This window comes from Myotis myotis, unplaced genomic scaffold (assembly GCF_014108235.1).
Source record: "Myotis myotis isolate mMyoMyo1 unplaced genomic scaffold, mMyoMyo1.p scaffold_m19_p_19, whole genome shotgun sequence".
Lineage (NCBI taxonomy): Eukaryota > Metazoa > Chordata > Mammalia > Chiroptera > Vespertilionidae > Myotis > Myotis myotis.
Window position 1 is genome coordinate 27,273,376 of NW_023416323.1, and position 22,716 is coordinate 27,296,091.

At 42.6% G+C, this 22,716-nt stretch overlaps 1 protein-coding gene and 1 long non-coding RNA gene across 2 annotated transcripts in view; one reads left to right on the forward strand and one right to left on the reverse strand.

Moving 5' to 3' along the window:
* PKD1L3 (polycystin 1 like 3, transient receptor potential channel interacting) overlaps window positions 1–22,716 on the reverse strand; it is a 63,588-nt gene continuing 40,872 nt past the window's right edge. Inside the window, 10 exon segments of the mRNA XM_036346494.1 lie at window positions 1–129; window positions 530–610; window positions 1,152–1,283; window positions 3,268–3,369; window positions 3,809–4,019; window positions 5,204–5,364; window positions 5,955–6,107; window positions 15,906–16,143; window positions 16,145–16,355; window positions 17,052–17,192. Of these exon segments, the coding sequence (XP_036202387.1) occupies window positions 49–129; window positions 530–610; window positions 1,152–1,283; window positions 3,268–3,369; window positions 3,809–4,019; window positions 5,204–5,364; window positions 5,955–6,107; window positions 15,906–16,143; window positions 16,145–16,355; window positions 17,052–17,192 (1,511 nt within the window). The 3' untranslated portion in view covers window positions 1–48.
* On the forward strand, window positions 2,194–6,246 carry LOC118674554. Its single transcript, XR_004973664.1, has 2 exons — window positions 2,194–3,878; window positions 5,356–6,246. It is a non-coding gene; the product is annotated as an uncharacterized LOC118674554 (long non-coding RNA).

The following is a 22,716-nucleotide window of genomic DNA, read 5'->3' on the forward strand; positions in this document are numbered from 1 at the left end:
CTTTGGCTCCCTGGGTAATGTGGATGCCTGCAGCGGTAAGGAACCCTTTCAGTCTCTGTATTTAAGCCCAGAAAGCACCTGTGAGTTTGCATGGTCACTCCTCTGGCACTCTGCAGCGGCTTCCAGGACCTAATGAAATCAGGGCAAGGAGGACAGTGTGAGAAATGCTCCCCATCGGGCTGATGGCGTGCCTGTGTCTTTTTTTAATGAGCTGCCGTAAGGTCGCATCTGACTCACGTATCTCCCACAGCTGTCCTGGAACATTGGTTGTGAGTGTTCTGTTATTCGTTTGGCAGCAGAGCCAGTTAAATGTGTCACGCATTCTTGCAGTGTTAACCCTTTCTCAACAGTGCCAAGATCATAAACGTAAGGACTTTGAGCAAAGGGCATTTTGATTCCTTACTGACAAAATTTAACAAAGTGTATTGTAAACATCTGTATGCCATGCAAAAGTAAGTACTCGCCAGCTGGTAACAGGGTTAAGATAGTTCAGTGTCAGTGCCCACGACTGTCACGGCTGTTTACTCACGTGTGTTCTGGTGCACTGGATTCCTAACAAACTTGAGAGCTTCTGCAGCAGCATATCCATCAGTGTAGCTTCTTTCCAAGTCTATTAGAAGACAAAAGGAGAAAAGCAAGTATATTGAAGGAAAAAAGTATCAAAGGTAAAAATAACATACATAGTAGGAATACTATTTCCTTTAATGATTTGCTGTTAAAATGGTATGGCTTATACAGGTATTCCCCACTTTATGCCACTTCACTTTTAGGGAAGATGTATGGTAGTACCTATTTTCATTAACCAAAGATATTGGAAGAGGACTTGCTTTTATGAAAAAGGCGAAATGGGAAGTGTTTGCAGTGAGCTATTATAGAAATAGTGCACACTGAACTGCTATTTTTTCTTTATATAAGCTGTATATTATATCAGCTTTTACTATATGTTAGTGCTGTTTTAGGCGTGATGTATTACTTGGTAGGCTATTTTTGGGGGACTGGGAAAGCTTAAAAAATTTTCCCATTTAAATTGACGATAATTGCTTTTATACTTTATGCCAGTTTGGCTTTAAAAGTTTTTATAGGAACCTGCTCTACTTTTGGATAGGGGGCAAAACCTGTATATAAGATTACCAAGCCGTAGACTGACTTACCTTAAGGGACTTTCTTTCTTTACCAAAGGACATGAGAATGGCAGAAACAAAAAGGTTAATGATCACAAGTACCATCAAGATGACACTGGTGAGGATCAGAAAGGATCCCAGGACTGTGTCTAAAGCAATAATCTGGAAAGACAATAAAACACTTTTAATTTAAACATGGATAATTCGATTTCTACTTTAAAAATAAGTTACATGCTAACATTTGTGATTTATTCACATAAGAAAACACTGGTAGAAACTAGGGAGCAAAGCAAAACTACTTAAAAAGAATACTTTTGAGCAAGAATGACTCTAAGGCTGTAAGAACAGTTCTCTTCAGGGCTTTCCAAGAAGAAAGCAGGCGAGTTGCAAAATTAAAATTATTCAAAGCCCATGTGAGTTCTAACAATTCCAGAAAATACAGGGGTGGGCAAAAGTAGGTTTTATACTTCATACAGTCATTGATAGTAAACTTCCATGTATTCACAACTGTAAACCTACAAATCAAGTGATGTTGATTTTCCAGTACTGATCAATGTTTTGCCTTGGTATTGGCTCCTTCATTTTTGGCATTGTTTAGAAAAAGACCAACAACTTAGAGGATGAATGCTTACACTAAATATCATTATGATGCAAATCTATATGTCAAAACATTTCCTAGTACCAGCCTGTCATCCACTTAATTGGGTAATTATATCAAGTTTGGGCTGAGTTGTTTTTTTTTTTTTTAATATATTTTATTGATTTTTTACAGAGAGGAAGGGAGAGAGACAGAGAGCCAGAAACATCGATGAGAGAGAAACATCGATCAGCTGCCTCCTGCACATCTCCCACTGGGGATATGCCCGCAACCCAGGCACATGCCCTTGACCGGAACCGAACCCGGGACCTCCCAGTCCGCAGGCCGACGCTCCATCCACTGAGCCAAACTGGTTTCGGCGGGCTGAGTTTTTGATATAAGATTTTTCCCGCCCTGACTGGCTTGGTTCAGTGGATAGAGCGTCGGCCTGCAGACTGAAGGGTCCTGGGTTCGATTCCAGTTGGGGGCATGTACCTTGGTTGCGGGCACATCCCCAGCATGGGGTGTGCAGGAGGCAGCTGATCAATGTTTCTCTCTCATCGATGTTTCTAGCTCTCTATCCCTCTCCCTTCCTCTCTGTAAAAAAATCAATATATTAAAAAAAGGATTTTCCCCAATAAGTATAACATCATTTGCCCTTCACATTATATAATATGATTTAACAAAAGTTTATTATTCTGATTGTTAGTTCTTTAGTATAGAAAGTGTTCCAGAGCTGAGGACTTCATCCCCTAGTGATTAGGGCTGGGACCACAATAAAATAATCCTCCCAAAACAGTTATTTTAGGGAGATGGCAACTTCCCACTTTAGAAACTATGTTATGTTGTCCATTTTAGTTAGTAACCTTTGAAATCTAGATTATCAGAATGATAAGCCTTGATGGAAATCTTGTCAGTTTCACTAATTTGAATTGCAGTTTTTCCCTTCCCTAATCAAATCTAATATATGCTTGTGCATTGGACCCAAGTTCTTATCTGGGTTTCCTACTTAATTTTTTTATGTGGAATGGAAAGGGGTTCTATTGGTATTTCCTGGAGAGGAATAATAGGTTCTCTGAAATGAGTATTTGTTAACAGATATGTCACAGCTCTTCTGGAATTGTACTGTCCTTTTTTTTTAAAGTCATTTCCGTTGTATATTTCCAAGGGCCACTGCAAAGGCAGCAGCAGCCCCGTGTTAATCTGGTCAGGTACAAGAGCACAGCTCAATCCCAGTGTCCTTGGCAGTAAGATTAAGGATACAGGTAGTGAGAGAGAGGGGCCCATGTGGTTAGGAAAGGGCAGATTTCTGAAAATAGCCACCCAAAAGCTTGTATATATCGGTGGTACCATAAACCAGAATGGCAAAGGCGCTCTCTCCCTTTTCCAGTGTTCATTGGGATAGCAGGGGCTGCATTTTAGACAGCATCCCTTTGTTAGATACAGGATGAGCCAGAAGTAGGTTTACAGTTGTGTGGAAAATATTGTTTCCTGTACTCCTACTTTTGCCCAACCCTGCATATTCAACCAAATAGAGGTCTGCAGGGAAAACGGGATTTTTTTTTTTACCTCCTTATAATGAGAGATTCCCATCAGGAGACCAACAAAAGTCACTGCTGAGCTGACAAACGTTCGGTAGTCGGACATGCTCCATCCAAACAGCAGGTTAAACTGAAAAGAGGAAGAAAGACGCGTCGGGGTGGAGAGCAGTGGAGGCCATTGCAGTTATTTCTGTCTTGAGGTGCTTGATAACGATGAGGTCAACATAGAACGAATGGAGTAAGGAAATTCTGTAGTGGCTATTTCAATTACTATGCCTAAGAAATACATAAAATTCCTTGGTAATTACACAGTATTTTCATATAAATTGGACCTTCATTCCTGTGAGCTAAATTTTATCCCCACTTCAGAGATGAGACAAATGTGTGAATTTAAGTCCTGTTCAGTATGGAACTACAACCAAAACCAGCTTTCTTACTCCACTACTTTTTCTCCAAAACTCAGTGCCAACTTGAACTGATGAGTTTCCATATAGTGATCTTTTCTAAGGGAGGCAAAGTGACTCCAAGACCATAGGCCCCAGGAAAGACAGACACTGAATGAGGCTCACAGCCATGGCGTAGCCTGTCAGCAGGATCACAATGACCAGCAGGAAGCCCACCACCTCATCCCAGGCTTTGGTGAGTGTTCTTCCGATGACCTGCAGCCGGGGGTTAAGATGCAGCAGCGTCCATAGCTGAACAGTTGCCAGCAGAACCAGGAAGCCCATGAGGTGAATGACAGCCGAGTTCACGGTTACTGCCTCATAGAAGCTGATGAACCTGCAGCAGGAAGGCTGACAGTTACTCAGTGTGAACTGTGTGCCATCACCAATTCCTGTGCTGCCAGCTTCTCCAGTTCCCACTGCCCAGTGTAGCAGTTGTGTGAGTCCCGTTAGGTGAGATGTTTGATGTACGAATGCCACCTTCTAGTGTGGGCTCCTGTATTTGTGCATACGAGAGCAGAAGAAATGTGTTTGGTTGGGAGTTGTGAAGAAAATTTGAAATTTTGACCTGTAGCTGATTTCTTTACTCCAGGTTTATCCTGGAAACCAAGGCCAGCCGCCTCTATTGCTCTGCCTTGAGTTAAACCTCTCCTGTCAAAAGGAGATAGATGAGTTAACAATGACGTGTGCCATTAGGCTGGTCTGTTTTCTGTCATGCTGTAATCCTGTACTGTCCTGTGCCAGTAGATAACTGATCCTCTAGGTTTACCAGTGCTGAGAGTAGAAAGATGATTAACCTAGAGGTGAGGGGTGTTCGTAACCAATTAGGAGCTGGTTTATTGTATTTTTTTAGGTTTTGTTATTTGAGAGACGCATTCATATCATAATTTTGTTGCAGCATCTAGACCACCATAGATATGAGTATGTTGGCATTCAATCACAATTCTTTTATTGTCTAAAAACTAGGCAATGCCACACAATAGGCTGGAGCTCAGCTGCCAGCATCATTCAGACTGCACAGACCCACTGTCCCTGCATAGCAGCCCTTCCTGGGACAGTGCCTCAGTCTTACACAGATCAGTAGCCCAGGCTGTTGACCATGAAAGGTTAGAAAAGGTTGATCAGGGGCACCAGAATGGGTGAACATGCCTACCCAGAAAGCAGCTGCTTTGGATTTAAGTATGTACTACCTGTTGTGGTTTTACTTAAAAGATTACCATTTGTCTTGTCTTAGGTTTTATTCCTTGGCCAGGGTGCAAAGTAATGACCCAGGTGGTAAATAGAAGGACACATCCAGGCCCCTGTGCTGTGAAAGGCAGAAGAACTTGATTAGCAATATAAGCTTCTAGTTAATTGTTTTCTCTGCTGGGGACATTAGTCTGAGGTTTCTGTTTAACGTTGGTATTATACAAAAATACCAAAGCAGTGGAGGAGGAGAGGGAGTTTGAAAGAATCCTGTGTGAATCAGGACACTTTGGACATCGAGGAGGAACGTCTGTTGCTTCTCGGGCCCCCTCTTACCTGTCACGGTCGTAGTGGTATTGTGCCATGTTCTTCTTATGTAGAGAAATAAGCTTGATGTCAAGCATCAAGATGGCAAAGCTGGTAAGGATTATGCTCATGTTCAGAATGTTTTTCTTCCTCGTTAAGAACCTCCATCTCTGCTGTTTCAGCCGGCGACCCTAAACAGACAGCACCGTCACTGCTGCTTGCCTGAACTGTTAGCTGCGTCTCCCCTAATGAAATGTCAGGAACACTGGCAAAGCGCGCTCAGCTGGGGACTTCGATCTGACCTGGGCACAATGTTATAGTCTCAGTTCTGCTCTGTAGTCACTCAGCTGCTGCTTACGAAAAGATGGCCTTCTCTAATACAGCTTTCACTGGGTACAGTCGTTTTTCTCATTGCTTAAACTTAATAAAAAAAGTTTCTAAGTTAGTTATCAAGCCTGAAAATAAAGAAAACGCTGTGGCTTAAGATATGTTATCTTTTGAGTACAGCATCTGTATTTTGAGTACTTGCTCTGTTCATCGTGCTTTCAGTCTTGCTGTTGCTTTATAGTTTATAGGGTTAATAACACTGCACACAAAATAATCTTTATACAGACCTACTTCTTTAACTCTTGAAAACTGAAAGAGCTACTTTGTGGAAAACTAAGCCTTTAACTGAAGTCAAGTTTCTGGAAAAGACCAAATCAGCTATACTTCAAGCAATAATAGCTCATTGTGTAGCTCCCCAAAGAATACCTGGCAAGCCTGAGAATTTTCAACTCACCTGTATGAAGCCGTAGTAACAGACTAGTAGATAATAGATGACTTGTGAGGCAACAGACCAGGCAAAGTCCTTCCTTGATGTCTGAAGGGAAGTTAAAGTGTCCAGTCTTACAGAGGCGAAGAAAGCACCTGAAAATAACATGGAGTCATGAGTCTTTAGAACTTTTCCTTCAAACTCTGTCTTTGAAATAACCCCAACTGTCATTCTGTTTTTTGTTTCAAATGTTCTTGAGTTTCTAAGCTCAGTATTTCCTCTAGAGGTGTAATGAATATTAAATGAAATCATGTGCAAAGCTATTGGAGAAATGTGCTTATTGCATTAAAAGTGAGTAGAGGGGACAGGATTATACTGTTGATCCCACCTAGAGGGCAGTGTCAATGATTGAATAGCTGTTACAGGTGTTACCCTTATGAGTTAGAATGGCCGCAGGGATATACAGACCTACTGTTGGAAGCTGGTGTTTTACAGAGAACTGATCACTGCAATGTAAAATGGGGACAACAGAGTCAAACGTAAGTGTGGTACTTTCGTTTAAAGCTATTTATAATATATTTTTAGAAAGTAGTATGATTAAAATGCTTTGAACAATTTCAAATGTATTTAAAGCATTAATATTATCCCATGAATACTCAGATGTCTGTATGATAGACTTAAAAAGCTTCAGACTCCACCTAGAAAGACAGTGATTTTGTTGCAGTTTTATAAAAGTATGAAAGATCTTGTGAATATAACTTTTCACAAAGCCCCAAAATACTAGAACTAAGATATGCCCTTAGTAGAAAGTGCCATTTTAAGAACAAATTCCTACTTCACATAGTTAGCTCTCAAGACTGGGACTTTCTGCCCTAACCGGTTTGGCTCAGTGGATAGATCATTGGCCTGCAGAATCAAGGGTCCCAGGTTCGATTCTGGTCAAGGGCATGTACCTTGGTTGTGGGCACATCCCCAGTGGGGAGTGTGCAGGAGGCAACTGATCGATGTTTCTCTCTCATCGATGTTTCTAACTCTCTATCCCTCTCCCTTCCTCTCTGTAAAAAATCAATAAAAAATATATATATTTTTTAAAAAGAATGCCTTAAAAAAAAAAAAAAAAGACTGGGACTTTCCCTCAGGAAGTAAGTATAGGGAAGTGGGGTACTCTGTGTGGGCCTGGGAAGAAGAAATTCCTGACTAGAAGTAAACCCTGGTGGTAAATAGAAGGACACTTGTGGGCAAATTCTGGGGGAGAGAAGAAAGAAAAGGATTAGGACAGACCTCCTGTTAAAGGGAGGGGAAGTCAATGTACCAGTTTCCCTCTCATCCCTTAACAAAAGCCTCTACAATGACAATGAAGGGATGAAAAGTGACTAAGGTAAAGAAGAGGAACAAACTGTGTGGAAGCTGGAAAATGGGCAGATGACACTGACTCAGCAGATTCAAGAAAGCTGAAACCTAAGCAGTAAGAAGCCAGCCCATTCTTACCACAAACCCTAGAAAGGCTGGAAATGAGGGGCAGCAGGTGCCTCTGAAGGTAGAGGGTCAATTGGAACTGAAAGTGGAATTGATGGCAAGAATGAACTTAAACAGATTGCAGATTTCCTCCCTGTCACAACCAGATAGCCACCCATCCTGCCTTCCACTACCCCAAGACTAAAGGTTTATTTCCTAGTGACGCTGAACTAGAGAGAAATCTGAACTCGGCGTACATCTGCAAGTCTATGGAAAAGGGACTTAAGAGGAAGTTTACATACTGCATGGTGAGATCCTTACTCCCCTCAACTTCTTTAACAGGCTTATCCTCAGGACAGGCGTTGGAAGGGTCCCTCCTGAAAACTGACTGCCCAAGAGAAAAGACAGGTGCCGGGTGACAATCTCTATCCACGCACACAGAGTTCCTAATTAGCATTTGTTTGCTTTTTTTTTTACTGTTTCAAATATGAAAGAACAGCCAGATACTTAAAACTTTAACATTAAAAACCAGAAATTAAAGCAAATAAAAAATAAAAAGCTCAGAGAAATTAGAGAAAATGAAGCTGATAAAAACAAAATGAACCTACAGTATCCTCAGAGTTGAGAGGATATTGATTCCATAAACAGGAGACTATGCAAAAGAAATATGAGCACAATTCTTAGAAATTCAAATATAAAGATGAAAATTTCAAATGGTTTAGAAATTGAAGTAATCTTTCAGAAATAATATGGAAAATAGCGAAAACCTAAGAAAATCAGAGGATCAGTTCAAGAGTTCCTACCTCAAAATTCTAGGAATGTCAGGAAGAGAAAATAGAGGGGAAGTTTACAAAGAAATGCAAGTAAAACTTATCAGAGCTTAGGGACACATTTTCAGATGAAAGGCCTTACCAGGAGGTCGGTCAGATCCTTTCATGACCCTGGGGACAAAGACAATTCTAAAAACTTGGGAGTGGGACCATCATATTAACAGTATGAGAAGTTAGAAGGCAATGGACTGTACTTTCCAGAAAACAATTGTATCCAGTCAAATAAGCAACCAAATGTGATGACAAAAATTTTTTTTAACATGTAAGGCTTCAAAAAATGTACTTCCCTTATATCCTTCCAGGAAGTTAGGATGTGCTCCAGCAAAATGGGAAGTAAACCAAGAGAGGAAGACATGGGATCTAGGAGAAAGGAGGCCCAGCTGAGGAGAGAAGTGAGGATAACCCTGGGGTGGCAGGGAAGGGAGAGTCAGGATAGGACTCTAGAGCAGGCCTGGAGAATAACCGATCCCACTGTACCAAAAGGATGGAGGGACCTAGAAAAAGGGTCACAAAATGATAGCTTACGTGAAATTTTTGAACAGAATGAGATTTACTTCTAGGAAATCTTACATCTCCAATTAATAGAATGCATGCAAAACCAAAAACTATAAACTAGGGAAAACAAACAGTTACGAAAGAAAAGGAATTGTAATACATTACATGGCTAATCTTTGAAAAATATATTATCACAATAATGGAAATACTCAATATTAACCATAAGTTATACTGGGAAAATGAGAAAAGAGAGAAGGTATGTATATGTGTGTATATGTTAGGGATATTTGTGGGTATAAGAAAGTTAAATCCTCATAAAAAATACATACTATCTAAAATTGGAAGGTTCATGAAATAGCTAATAATCCTTTTAATTTTTAAACTCCAAAAGAACCAGTTAAAAAAGCTGAAAGTTTCTCAAGAGTATAAGAATGAGGTGGGGTATGAGGACTGCTAGGTTTTGCCTTAACTATTTGACTTTTAAAATTATATTATGTGTAATAACTTTAATTAAAATAGTGTCTTTTAATGATGTAAGAAATCGGGACTTCTGAGATACCCAGGTCAGAGGGAGGAGAGAAGAGGCCTTCGTACCCACATTGTTGGATTCCAGAATCAGGGTCACTACACAGAACAGGTTCACGTTAGCATTGAAGACCACAAATTCCACAAAGAGGCTTTTGGTGCGACGGTCTAGCCAGCGGCTCTGTTCAAGATGCTGCAGAACTCTGGGAAGACAGGGGACAGGCCTGCTACTTGCTCCACTCAGCCTTGTAAAGGAGCTAAATGCCCTGGCATTTCCAATATTACTCAGACCAGATGAGAAGCTACATTCCCTGACCTAGACGACCTGTGCAGTATTTTATAATTACCAATGCCCACACTTTCACTAGTGATTACGTGACTATAAAAGACTATAGTAAGGATAAAGTTTTCACAATAGTAGTCACACCAAGGTTAAACGTTCAAAAGAATATATTTGGCATTTGAAGTGTGAGGTAGAATTTTATATGCTCTGTCAACTACTTCTATTTGAAGTGTTAAATGCTACTCTTTACTAATATATATTCAGTTCTGAGAGGTGTAAGGGGTCGGAATGCCATTTGATTTGCATTGTTTTTAATGTTTTGCTATAAATTTAAATGAATAATTTAACAGACATTTTCATACATAATGACAAAGACTCTCAGGATTCATATAAACACTAACCTAGATCTCTCTGAGTTTATTTTGGGCATTTGAATTTTGGATTACTTGTGGTTCTTAAGAAGGGTTGTGTTCTCTCTCATGTTTGAAGAGTATAGTTTGCCCAAGCTAGACTTACCGAGTTCAGCTGATCTGTTGTTTTTCCAGATGAGAAAAAGAATGAGATTTGGCAAACCGGCATGCTAAAACATAACCCTGTAGTTTGAGATTGAACAAGGAATTTTCAAACTAAAAGATACATTTCCTTAAAAGCCTGAAATAAAGGTGTCTACAAGTGTCATTATAGTTGCTGTCAAACTACTCAAATGGGTCCTAATTCCTACTTGTCCTAAGAACGGACCGAAGCAAACACCTTGGTCCTCTTGCTGAGGGCTCAGGCTCGCTCACCTGGCTGCAGAACTAGAGTTCCTCCCGAGTCTGACAGCGTATCCTCCCGAGTAAGTGGCAAACTCCCCTGGGACGGGGTAGCCACCCCATGCCTCCGGATTCTGATAATGCCAAATGCTGTCCGATTCTGTGTTGTTTGCTTCGGGGGGGCTCCAGTTAACCCCGTAGTTCTCTGTATCCTCCAGATCTTGATGAGATGGCTTCAGAATGCGAATCTGACGAAGCAGAACATTGCCCAAAAGAAAGGAGTTCCCATCGGTAATAAATCCTAGTGAGAGAGTACAGGAAGCCATTGTAAAAACTGCCTCGTTATGTTCTTAACAAAAACTGCAGTGTCACCACTGTTTTTAAAAACATTTTTGGAGTTTCCAGTTAATGCAACCAGATCTAACGAACTAGATAATGTATAGGTAATGGTCTATCAGTGGTCGGCAAACTCATTAGTCAACAGAGCCAAATAACAACAGTACAACAATTGAAATTTCTTTTGAGAGCCAGATTTTTTAAACTTAAACTATATAGGTAGGTACATTGTTATTAACTTAATTAGGGTACTCCTAAGGCTTAGGAAGAGCCACACTCAAGGGGCCAAAGAGCCGCATGTTGCTTGCGAGCCGACCACTGGTGTAGGTAGATCCTGACAACTGAGGGAGATAGTGGAATATGAGGTCCCTTACTTGTGTCTCTCAGTAATAATCTGGCAGGTCCCTGCAGACAGAAGTGCCTTTGTGGGCATTTTGAGATTTAGTGGGTGACTGTGAAACTCCATGAAGTCCAAGACAAACAAGGTCTGTTTTGAGAAGGCAGGTCCCCCCAAGGTTAACTCACCAATTGTGGGCCTGGCTACAGATCTAGAAACAGCTCTGTCCTCCTGTGGGCGTTGCTACAGTGCCATTTGACCTTGATCCTGCCACCAGCACCACATGCCAAGGGACTCAGGAGGGGTCATTCCTGTCTGTGCCTCAGATAATGGGCCTGCAGAAGGCAGTCCTGATTGTGGACCATAACGTGGCTGAGACCCAGCTGCAGCCCCTCAGCTGTGGTCCAGAAGCCCCCGGAGGCAAGCTTTCCAAACAGTCTAAGGATCTTGAAACCGCCCTATAACTTACCACACCAAAACAAACCAAACACACAATTTTGTGAGATGGCTATGTTAATTAGCTTGATTGTGGTAATCATTTCACAATGTGGTTGTATACCAAAATATGTTACGCCTTAAATACATGCAATTTTTGTCGGTTATACCTCAATAAAGCTGGGGCAGTGGAAATGAATCTAAAAACTATTACAGCAAGGCAATTCAGCAAGGTGGCTGGGTACTAAATATCCTTCATATATCCAAATAATATTTACTTAGATATTATAGAGAAATAAAACATCTCATTTACAATAGTAACACAAAAGGTAAGCCTAACAAGAGATGTGCAAAAATTTTATGATGAGCAATTGTGAATGTTACTGTGGATGAGATGAGAATAGAAAAGCATACCATATTTCCATATAGGAAGAGAACATTATAAAGATAATAATTCCCCAATTTAAGTTCTTAGTTTGTATCCACATAAATATATAAATCTGTATCTACAACTAAACAAGCTCTTAGTACATAAAAGGTTTCTATTTATCAAAACAGGCAAACAAAATCAAGCAACCCAATGAAAGACGGGCAAGATTTTGGAATGGCATTCAATCATTCATTCATTCTTTCAGTCAATCTGTATTAAATGCTCACATATACCAGATCCTGTTCTAGGTGCTAGGAACAAAGCAGTGGATAAAAGAGTCCCTGTCCACAGAGAGCTCACATGTGAGGAGGGAGAGAGGCAATAACCAGACAATATTCTGGTAATGGCTGCTATGAAGAAAAATTTAGGATGAAGGGATAGAGAGTGTTTTGTGGGGAGGGAGCAGAGCTATTCACTTGGGAAGGGTGATTAGAGAAAGCCACTTTGGTGGCTCATGTAGAGTGAATGAGGGTTAGGGCTGGAGATGAAATAACAGATGTATTTTAGGGGCCAGACTGGGCAGGCCCCTGTAAGCTTTGGAAAGGGTTTGGGATTTTAAATGTGATGGGACTCGGGGGGGGGGGTGGGGGTGGGGAAGGAGACATATGTAATACTCTTTGTAATACTTTAAGCAATAAAATAAATAAATAAATAAATAAATGTGATGGGACTCTATTGGGAGGTTTTAAACAAGGGAGTAACACAGATGTCTGTGTTTTTTTAATCTATACTTGAAATCACCTGATGGGCCAGGCATCAGTCAGGCCATACCTGAAATCATGTGAAGTACCAGCATCGCCTCCATTCTGCAGATTTATGTTTTAAAGAAATAACATCGGGGAAGATGGAATGAAGAAGGGCAAGGGCAGAGGCAAGTTTTGCCCCTTGGAGGTGAAAAACGGTTTCTTAGTTTAGTTTCAACTTTTATTTTCTGGCCAGTGCAGCTGCAAAGTCTTTCCTATATCTCAGAGCGGCCTGTGCTGGAAAACACCCCTTTCACTGGGCTGTAGGAGATGGGGCCCCACTCATGTCTTATACGGTGCTCATGGGAGTGTTAATTGTTACAATAACTAAGGAGAACAATTTGGCAATTATCTTTCTAAATTAAAAATGTATATACATTTTTAGCAAATCTTTTCAAGGTATTTAGCTTACATATATTTGTACATGTGTAACATTACATATGTACAATGAGAGTAATGGTAATGTTAAAAGATTGGAAACAAATGTCTATCAATAGGGAGCTGTTGTATCAATCAGGGTACATCATGCAGTGGCATTCTGTGTAGAAACTGAATAAAACATAACAGGGTCGGCTTTACATATACTGATGGACAATTTCCAGGTAAACTCAAGGGAAAAAAGCAAAGTGTGCATGACCATGTTTCTAGTGTGTTACCATTTATGATCAGATATATTTGCAAATGCATAGATTACCTCTGAAAGAATATATAATAAATTGGGAATGTAGTTGCCTCTTGGAAAGAGAAAAGGGGATTATGGAACAAAGGAGAGTTGTATAATATACACTGTTGTACACTGAATTTTCTCCATGTTCATGTTTTAATTATTAAGTTTTTTTTTTAAGTATAGGGAGAGGGATAGAGAGATTGAAACATCAATCAACTACCGCCTGCATGCCAGCCCACAACAGGAATCGAATTGTGACCTCCTGGTTCATAGTTCAATGCTCAACTACTGAGCCACACTGGCCGGCCTTAACAAGTATATTACCATGACAGAAAAAAATCATGTTAGAGAATTTGGCAGGAATAGGTTTTCCGGGAACAGGTGGAAAGTTAAAGGACTGGGACTTCTGCAGAAGATGAAGGGAGGAAGTGACAACCTTCAAATATGGTTTCACTTTGTATTTCCTAAATGAAAAATACATAAAATTATGATAAAATTTTGATCAGTTTTCCATCAGAAGAAAAAAGAAAAAGCAAGCTTAAATTACAGCAAGAGAAATGTGAATTAAATCCTGCAAAGGAAAAGACCCTCCCTGTATGTGACTGAACGCTGGGACATGCTGTTTAGGAAGGGTAAGTGTTTACAGGATATCGATTATCTGCCACGAACGGCTTGGGCTTCAATGTTCCTGAAAACAACTGGACTAAGAGGACTGGGTTACGTCAATTCTGAAAGTAAAGATTTTTAGAACTGAAGAGATAACCCGTGTTAGGGCCGATTTTTACTGTGCTTCACCCATGTCTACCTAGTTCTGTTTCTTTATCACCATCTACAGATTGCTGCTGCAATCTGGTGATTCCAGGTAATTCATGTACTCTTTGGTTCTAGATTAGCCCGAGCTTCTATTTCCCAGTTAACAATAGCTAGCACTTACGCAGTGAATACCATGTGCTGATACACTAAACACCTAGATATACTAAGCTTTTGTTTTGTTAATCCTCACCCGAGGATTTCCATTGATTTTCAGGGAGAGTGGAAGAGAGAAAGACAGAGAGAAACTCATCAATCGGTCGCCTCCTGCACGAGCCGCGACCAGGGCCTGGGCTGGGGAGGAATCTGCAACCGAGGTACGTGCCCTTGACCAGAACCGAACCCGGGACCCTTTGGTCCGCAGGCCGGCGCTCTATCCACTGAGCCAAACCAGGACACTGTACTGCAGAACCAAGCAGTCCAAGAAGAGAACCGGACCTATCCTAATGGCAGCAGCTTAGTCACCTGCAGCTCAGTTTCCTTTTTAGTCAGCATTTTATTCAGCACAGGGTTACCGACTGCACATTGAATGTGCCCTGATCCTAGAACTGTCGCCACCTAAAACTGAACTAGAAAGAATCAACTTGCAACAAGTAGGAGTAAAAATCTCTTCTAAAGGCACCTCGTACATCTTTAAGAGAAGACTGAATGTTTGCCGAGATGAACATGTCTTGATTTTTTCAGGTGTTCTAAATTCCAAGGAAGCCACCAATCCCGAGCTAAATGAATGCAACAATTTCCAGAATACAGCTTACTGAACAGGATACAAAGTAATAATATGACGAAGTGTTGGTAACTGGTGAAAAATACTGAACTAGCAGCATTCTTTAGGGAAGACATCGTTTAGCATTTCTGCAGCACTGTCCGGGCAAAGCCTGCCAAATGCTCTTGATGGTGAGTTTCTTTAAAGATACAGACCATATTATATCCATCTTTCTATCATTAGCTCCTAGGGAGTTCCCAGCATACTAGGTGCTCAATATATATTTGTGCAACTGAACTGGATAACTAAACAAGAAAAGTTACAAACACATCACAGACTTGGAAAGATGGCACACAAGGCAATGTACCCAATAGATCTTTCTGGTTACCATTTCCCTGGTTCTGTGCTTACTGAACAACCTTCTCAGCCACATGAGGTTCTCTTCGCAAGGAGGCAACCAGTCTCAGGGACTACTCGCGTTACTTTTTTAAAATATATTTTTATTGATTTCAGAGAGGAAGGGAGAGGATGAGAGCAATAGAAACATCAATAAGGAGAGAGAATCATTGATCGGCTGCCTCCTGCACGCTCCCTACTGGGGATTGAGCCCACAACCCAGGCATGTGCCCTTGACCGGAATCAAACCTGGACCCTTCAGTCCGAGGGCCAACGCTCCATCCACTGAGCCAAACCCGCTGGGACCCTCCCGTTACTTTTTATGCTATAAGGCAGGGGTGGGGAACGTCCAGCCAGCGGGCCACATCAGGCCCTCGAAATCATTTGTCTGGCGCTGCCAAGGCATTAGGAGTGAGTTAATATTTAACCAAACAGCAGGCTAATTTTTAAGGTGATAATTTTGTATGGCCTGCGAATGTTGTAAATATCCCAATGGCCCTGGGCAGAAAGGAGGTTCCCCACCCCTGCTATGAGTGAATAAATCCTCACTCTTTTTTTTTTTTAACTTTTAAAAAAAATATATTTTATTGATTTTTTACAGAGAGGAAGGGAGAGAGATAGAGAGTTAGAAACATCGATCAGCTGCCTCCTGCACACCTCCTACTGGGGATGTGCCCGCAACCAAGGTACATGCCCTTGACCGGAATCGAACCTGGGACCTTTCAGTCCACAGGCTGACGCTCTATCCACTGAGCCAAACCGGTTTTGGCTAAATCCTCACTCTTATCAGCCTCTTGTGAGACTCACCAGTGGGGATCCACCCCAGGGGCCTGATCACCCTTGACTGGAGAAACATAAACCTGAACCTGCTCAGATGAGGTCCAGGGAGTGGAATCCTTGGGGTGCCGCGCCTTCCCCCTCATGGGTACAGCCATGCGGAAAAGGCAGCTGACCTTCCTCCCGTGTCCAGCACATCATGGTGGGGTGTCTGGGAAAGTAACTGAACCCCACAGTTGCATGGCCGGGCCCAGGACTGTGTCCTTACCTCTGTGATCCCCATACAGGTTGGGAAGGAGGGTGTGCCTGGCCCAGGGGTAGAAGTGCTGCAGAAGGCTGATCTCCGAGAAGCCGCGAGAAAAGCTCTTCCTGAGAGCCCGATGGAGGTGGAAGCGGCTGGGGTTCTGCGAGGAGTGGACCGCAGTCATCAACAGGACCAGGAAGAGGATTTGTGCTGTTGCAGAGAACACAACCATCACTGAGCCTTTAGCTTAGACAGCCTCTACAGCTTGTTCTTCATGTTTTCTAAGTCTACAATACACTTCCACAGACCAAAAACAGTCAAAAACTGACAACTTCACATGGTTTAACCTAATAATTGTAAACATAAGCAAAAACATTTGGCTGTTACTGATACTATATATCTATATATCCCTTCCAAGAATCATTCTGCCACTAATTAGAAATTTTACTTAAGATACATAAAATCCCACACACAATTTTTGTATTTTAGTTCTTAAAACTAAAGCCTCCCCCCGCCCCCACCCCCTCCGTGTTCACAAGAAGGGAAGGCACAGTGGAAACAATCTCTCTCCTTGGGGTCAGGGAACCAGTACTCTCCACGCCAGCTGTGTAACAGCTCCAGGCACGGACAGGATACCCATTTTTCAGAGCACATCCGTGCTCCCTCCACCCTGTGGAGGAGGTGGATCCAGTTTTGTTCTTACATCCCGTAGGCAGAGAAAGTGACTTACGCAAGCACTCAGTGAGATCTCCAGACTTCAGGAGTCCCCGTTTACCCACCACCTTGTTTACCGGAGCCCAGAAATGAACGCCTTAAAATGCCCTTACCCTCCCGTAGTTCCCATTTATCCCCGCCCCCGTCCTCGCTGGGCACTGCGCTGCGCATCGACATGCCCCATCTCCATACCCAAAATCTCCCCCGTCAGCTTGAAGAGCTGCTTCTCTTTCAAGGTTCTTTCTGGGCGCGTAACTGGACTGTTCATAGCTGGCGCTACATAGACAGGGTTCCTCTTATCTCTTGAACCAGGCAATGATGGAGGACATTTTGCTGTCAGAAAGTCAAATATAGGCCAAGAAATGTTATGTTTTGTTAAGCAATTATTCATTGGTGTTAGTTGAGCATCTATTACGAGTACCTCCTGTTAAATGTTGAAGAAACAAAGAAAACCCCTAAGGAGATGCTCCCGCTATCATGATGGACTTCTTAGCCTATAAGATCAGTTTCCAGCCTGAAGTTAAGTCTGCTCAGTTGCTATAAAAGTTTCTAACTTGCTTACTCCATTTCTGTGCTTATCTTGGGCTAGAAACAAACAGTTCTAGGCCGTGGGGCACATGCTGGGAGCACGCCCCAGGGGTGCTTCTCAGACTTTAACATTCACAGTTTTGTTAAGTGCAGGCTCTGGGGTGAAGCCCGAGATTCTGCAGTGCCAGCCATTCCAGGACACGCGGCCAACGTTCCTAGTGATAATGTTCACCACCGCAGAGCTAATCCCATTTTACAGTCTATTTGAAGCAGTGCTAGTGCTACCCTCATCCTCACCGGCTGAGGAAGTCTAACAGACGACTGAGGCAGGACTTCACTTCCCGTTTCACACACTGTGGGTCACTTCCACACCTCGTTGCACTAATCCATATGTAAAACCTATAGGCTCTTTACTTTTTATATATTTTTATTGATTTCAGAGAGGGAGAGAGAGATAGAAACATCAATGATGAGAGAGATCATTGGTCAGCTACCTCCTGCACGCCCCCTATGGGGGATGGAGCCTGCAACCCAGACATGTGCCCTGACCAGGAATTGAACCATGACCTCCTGGTTCATAGGTTGATGCTCAACCACTGAGCACACCAGCTGGGCTCCTTACATTCCTACTAGCTTAGTACTGAATTCAGCCTCTGCCTACTTCTTTTTTTTTTTTAAAATATATTTTATTGATTTTTCACAGAGAGGAAGGGAGAGAGATAGAGAGTCAGAAACATCGATGAGAGAGAAACATCGATCAGCCGCCTCCTGCGCATCCCCCACTGGGGATGTGCCCGCAACCCAGGTACATGCCCCTGACCGGAATCGAACCTGGGACCCTTCAGTCCGCAGGCCGATGCTCTATCCACTGAGCCAAACCAGTTTCGGCATCTCTGCCTACTTCTTGATCTAATACTTTTCTATGACTCGCATGCAGAATCATAGCACTTACAGTAAAAAGGCCTCTCTGTGGCCTCTATGACCAAAAAGTACACGGAGAAGTCCCATTGCTGGCTCTGTAGTTCTTGCAGCTGTATTACCTACCCTAGGGTGCGATAATGCTCCGAGCCCAGTATTTTAAAAATATATTTTATTGATTTTTTTACAGAGAGGAAGGGAGAGGGATAGAGAGTTAGAAACATCAATGATAGAGAAACATCAATCAGCTGCCTCCTGCATATCCCCTACTGGGGATGTGCCCACAACCAAGGTACATGCCCTTGACCAGAATCGAACCTGGGACCCTTGAGTCCGCAGGCAGACACTCTACCCACTGAGCCAAACTGGTTAGGGCAACACTGACTTTATAATCACTCAAAGTGCATGTACATTTTTGGGGGACACCCTGTATTTACACCAGGAGCCACTACTCCTGAGCTCGATCACAGAATTCTCAGCATGATATACACTCTCAGATCCTATGATTAGCCAATTTCTTAAATACCTCCTTATACGTCTCATACTATTAATCTTATGCCCCACTAACAATCCTTTTCAACTAGTCATCAGATGAGAAGGAGGGGACTGACATCATTCCTACTAACCAGATGATGGTCGAACAGACGCAAACACTACAGTCGTATGTAACTGCATCGGAGACATCGATTTACTGTGTCGATGGCGTGATTCTTGTTTAATTTTGACTCTAAAGATCTTCAACCGATCTTTTTACTCAACCTTAGCAATACTACTTTCCCACTGGCTGGGCTCCTTCTAGCTGCAACAGGAAAACCCACTCAATTCGGACATCACCCACGACTGCCTTCCACTGTAGAAGGTCCCGCACCGTCAGCCCTGCTCCAGCCACCCAAGTACAGCAGTCACAGCAGGCATCTTCCTAGTTACTCGATTCAGCATTAACAGAAAACTGAGCTCATCCGAACTAGATCATGCCCAGGAGCCATTACCACACGATCACAGCAAGCTACGCTCACTCACAACGGAACTGAAATCATTGTCGCCTTTTCTACCTCAAGCCAATTCGGCCTAAGAATAGTGACCATCGGCATTAACCACATCGGCACACACGCATTTTTAGTTCTGGGAGCGTTATTAATCATAACCTGAAGACAAAGTTGGCAGCCTATGTATCACGTCACCCTTCCTTCCCCTGCACTGCACTCATTATGAAAGCCTCGCACTTACGGGAAGGCCTTTCCTCACAGGATTCTTCTCCAAAGACCTTGTCGCCCAAACCTAACACGCATGCCGCAGGGAGGCAGCGAGTGCAGGCTGTCAGGTGGGAGCTGAAGAGCCATCCTGCACCTCACAGCCCAGGTGGGCAGGAGGCTACGCCTGAGCCCTGCTGACTCCCCTCGTGCCACTTCCTTAGCAGCCTCTGCAGTCTTCAGGCATCTCTGTCCTAGCACAACCACGCTCTCCTCCTCTAACCTTAACAGTGGTTCTCAACCTTCTGGCCCTTTAAATACAGTTCTCATGTTGTGACCCAACAATAAAATTATTTTCGTTGCTACTTCATAACTGTCATGTTGCTACTGTTATGAACCGTAATGTAAATATCTGATATGCAGGATGGTCTTAGGCGACCCCTGTGAAAGGGTCATTTGACCGCCAAAGGGGTCACGACCCACAGGTTGAGAACCGCTGCCTTAATACAAACAAGCCTCCCAACACGTTCTATTAAATGTGTCTTCATGAGAAGCATCTTGGCTGCTTTCTTTCTTTTTTTTTTTTTTTTAAATATATTTCATTGGTTTTTTACAGAGAGGAAGGGAGAGGGTTAGAGAGTTAGAAACATCGATGAGAGAGAAACATCAATCAGCTGCCTCTTGCACACCCCCTACTGGGGATGTGCCCGCAACCAAGGTACATGCCCTTGACCGGAATCGAACCTGGGACCCTTCAGTCTGCAGACCGACGCTCTATCCACTGAGCCAAACCGGTTAGGGCTTGGCTGCTTTCTTTATTTCCAACAGTTTTACCCCAACAACTATTCCACAGATAACTACATCTTATTTGAAACTAACAGCCCTCGGTAACTGCACTAGGTTTTGTTCTTGTACTTGAACTCAACCTTATGACACAGCATCTAAAATTTAATTATCCTTCAAACCTTTTCAAATTCTCTAACCTTCTTGGGTAGTTTCCAACTATCAGCTACCACCTCTCACCATTAATGAACGTTATCAGCAAAATGAACCAAGAGTCAGCACCACTACTGCTCAACCTAATCTGATTAGAAAATGTTTTACCAAAACTGATCTCCCAGTTCCAAATAAAAGCTCCACTACCATCCAACCAAAAAGGACTAGTCAAATTGTGCTTCTCTTTTTTCTGATTACACTGACACTAAGCCACATTATAGTTTCCACAAGTAATTTCTATAATAAGGACTCCAGTAAGCAAGGATCGACCAGTAACCTTTCCTTTGACTACAAGTCAACTATATAACCTTAGAAAGCCGTAGTACCCACAGCTTCTCTGAAAAACCCCGCATCCCCAGTGTCATGAACAGCCCAGCCCCCTGGCCCATTAATCTTAAATATAACCTCCACCTCCTCATTTTTAGTTCACATAAAATTAATATAACTTCTCTAATTAAACCAGAGGCAAATGCTCCCAGGACAGTTTTATTAGAAACTCACACTTTGGGATATTGTTCAGTAGCCACAGCTGTTGTATAACCAAAGACTCCCAACATTTCCTACAAATCAATTGAAAATACTTCCAAGCCTAAAGAAGACCCAACAAAATTCATCACAGTCCCACAACCACCCCCTCCACTCCCAATCGACTCAAGTCCTCCATAAACTGGTGAGTGTTTTGAAGAAAATCCCACAAAACTAATCACAAAAACTACTTAAAATACATTATGTCAATCATTATTCTTTTTTTAAAAAATATTTTATTGATTTTTTACAGAGAGGAAGGGAGAGGGATAGAGTTAGAAACATCGATCAGCTGCCTCCTGCACACCCCCCACTGGGGACATGCCCGCAACCAAGGCACATGCCCCTGACCGGAATCAAACATGGGACCCTTGAGTCCGCAGGCCGACACTCTATCCACTGAGCCAAACCGGTTAGGGCCAGTCATTATTCTTACATGGAATCTATCCAGGACCAATGACATGAAAAATCATCACTGTATTTGAACTATAAAACAGTAATGACCAATATCCAAAAATTTCACCCACTAATTAAAATGATCAACAACTCACTCATTGATGAAACTCCACATCCCTTGCAGGAATCTGCCTGCCCAGCAAATCCTCACAGGGCTTCTGGCTCTATACCTCACGTCAGACAATCCCTGCTTTCTCTTTCGCAATAGCATCTGCCAGGATGTAAACTATGGCTGAATTACCCAATATCTACATACCAACGGAGCATTCATTTTAAAAAGTTTGATTTTAGAGAGGAAGGGAGAGAACCATCGATCGGTTGCTTCCTACTCTGACTGGGGTTCAAACTTGCAACCTGGGTATGTGCCCTGATGGGGAATCGAACCCACAACCCTTGTGGTGCATGGGACGATGCTCAACCAACTGAGCCACACTGGCCAGGGCTCATTCATATTTTTACTGCTTATTTCTACACATGGGACAAGCTCTATATTACAAATCTTATGTACTCACAGAGACCTGGAATATCAGAATCATTTTACTCTTTACTGTAACAGCAACAACAGTTATGGGTTATGTACTACCATGAGAGCAAGTATCTTTTTGAGGGGCAACCATCATTACAAATCTCAGCAATGCCAGACATTCGAACCAGCCTGGTTGAGGGAATCTGAGGAGGATTCTCGGCGGATAAAGCCGCCCTCACCCGATTCTTTGCCTTCCACTTCATCCTACCATTTACTCTTATCTCAGCTCTAGTAATTGAACATCTATTCCTTCACGAAACAGGATCCAATAACCCAACAGGAATCCCATCTGACAGACAATTCCTTTCCACCCCTGCTACACCATCAAAGATCCCCAGCCTGTTGCTCCGAATTTTAACATTAACATTAGGTCTCTTTTCACCCGACCTTCCAGGAGACCAGATAACTACACCCCAGCCAACCCTCAAACCCTCCCCCACAGCAAGCCAGTGTGGCAGTTCCTACCTGCCTATGTGATCCTACCATCCATTCCAACAAAGCCTAGCCCCAATCCTCTCGGTTCAATGCCACTACTATCTCTATACTCCATACCTCAAAACAACTAAGCACAGCACTCCTAGCCCTCAGCCAATGCCTACCCGGCCACCAGCAGCAGACCTATTAACACTAACATGATCGGGATAACCACTGAACACCCACTTTCACCGTTGGCTAACCAGCACCCGTTCTATGCTTTTTCCTTATTCTTGTACTAACG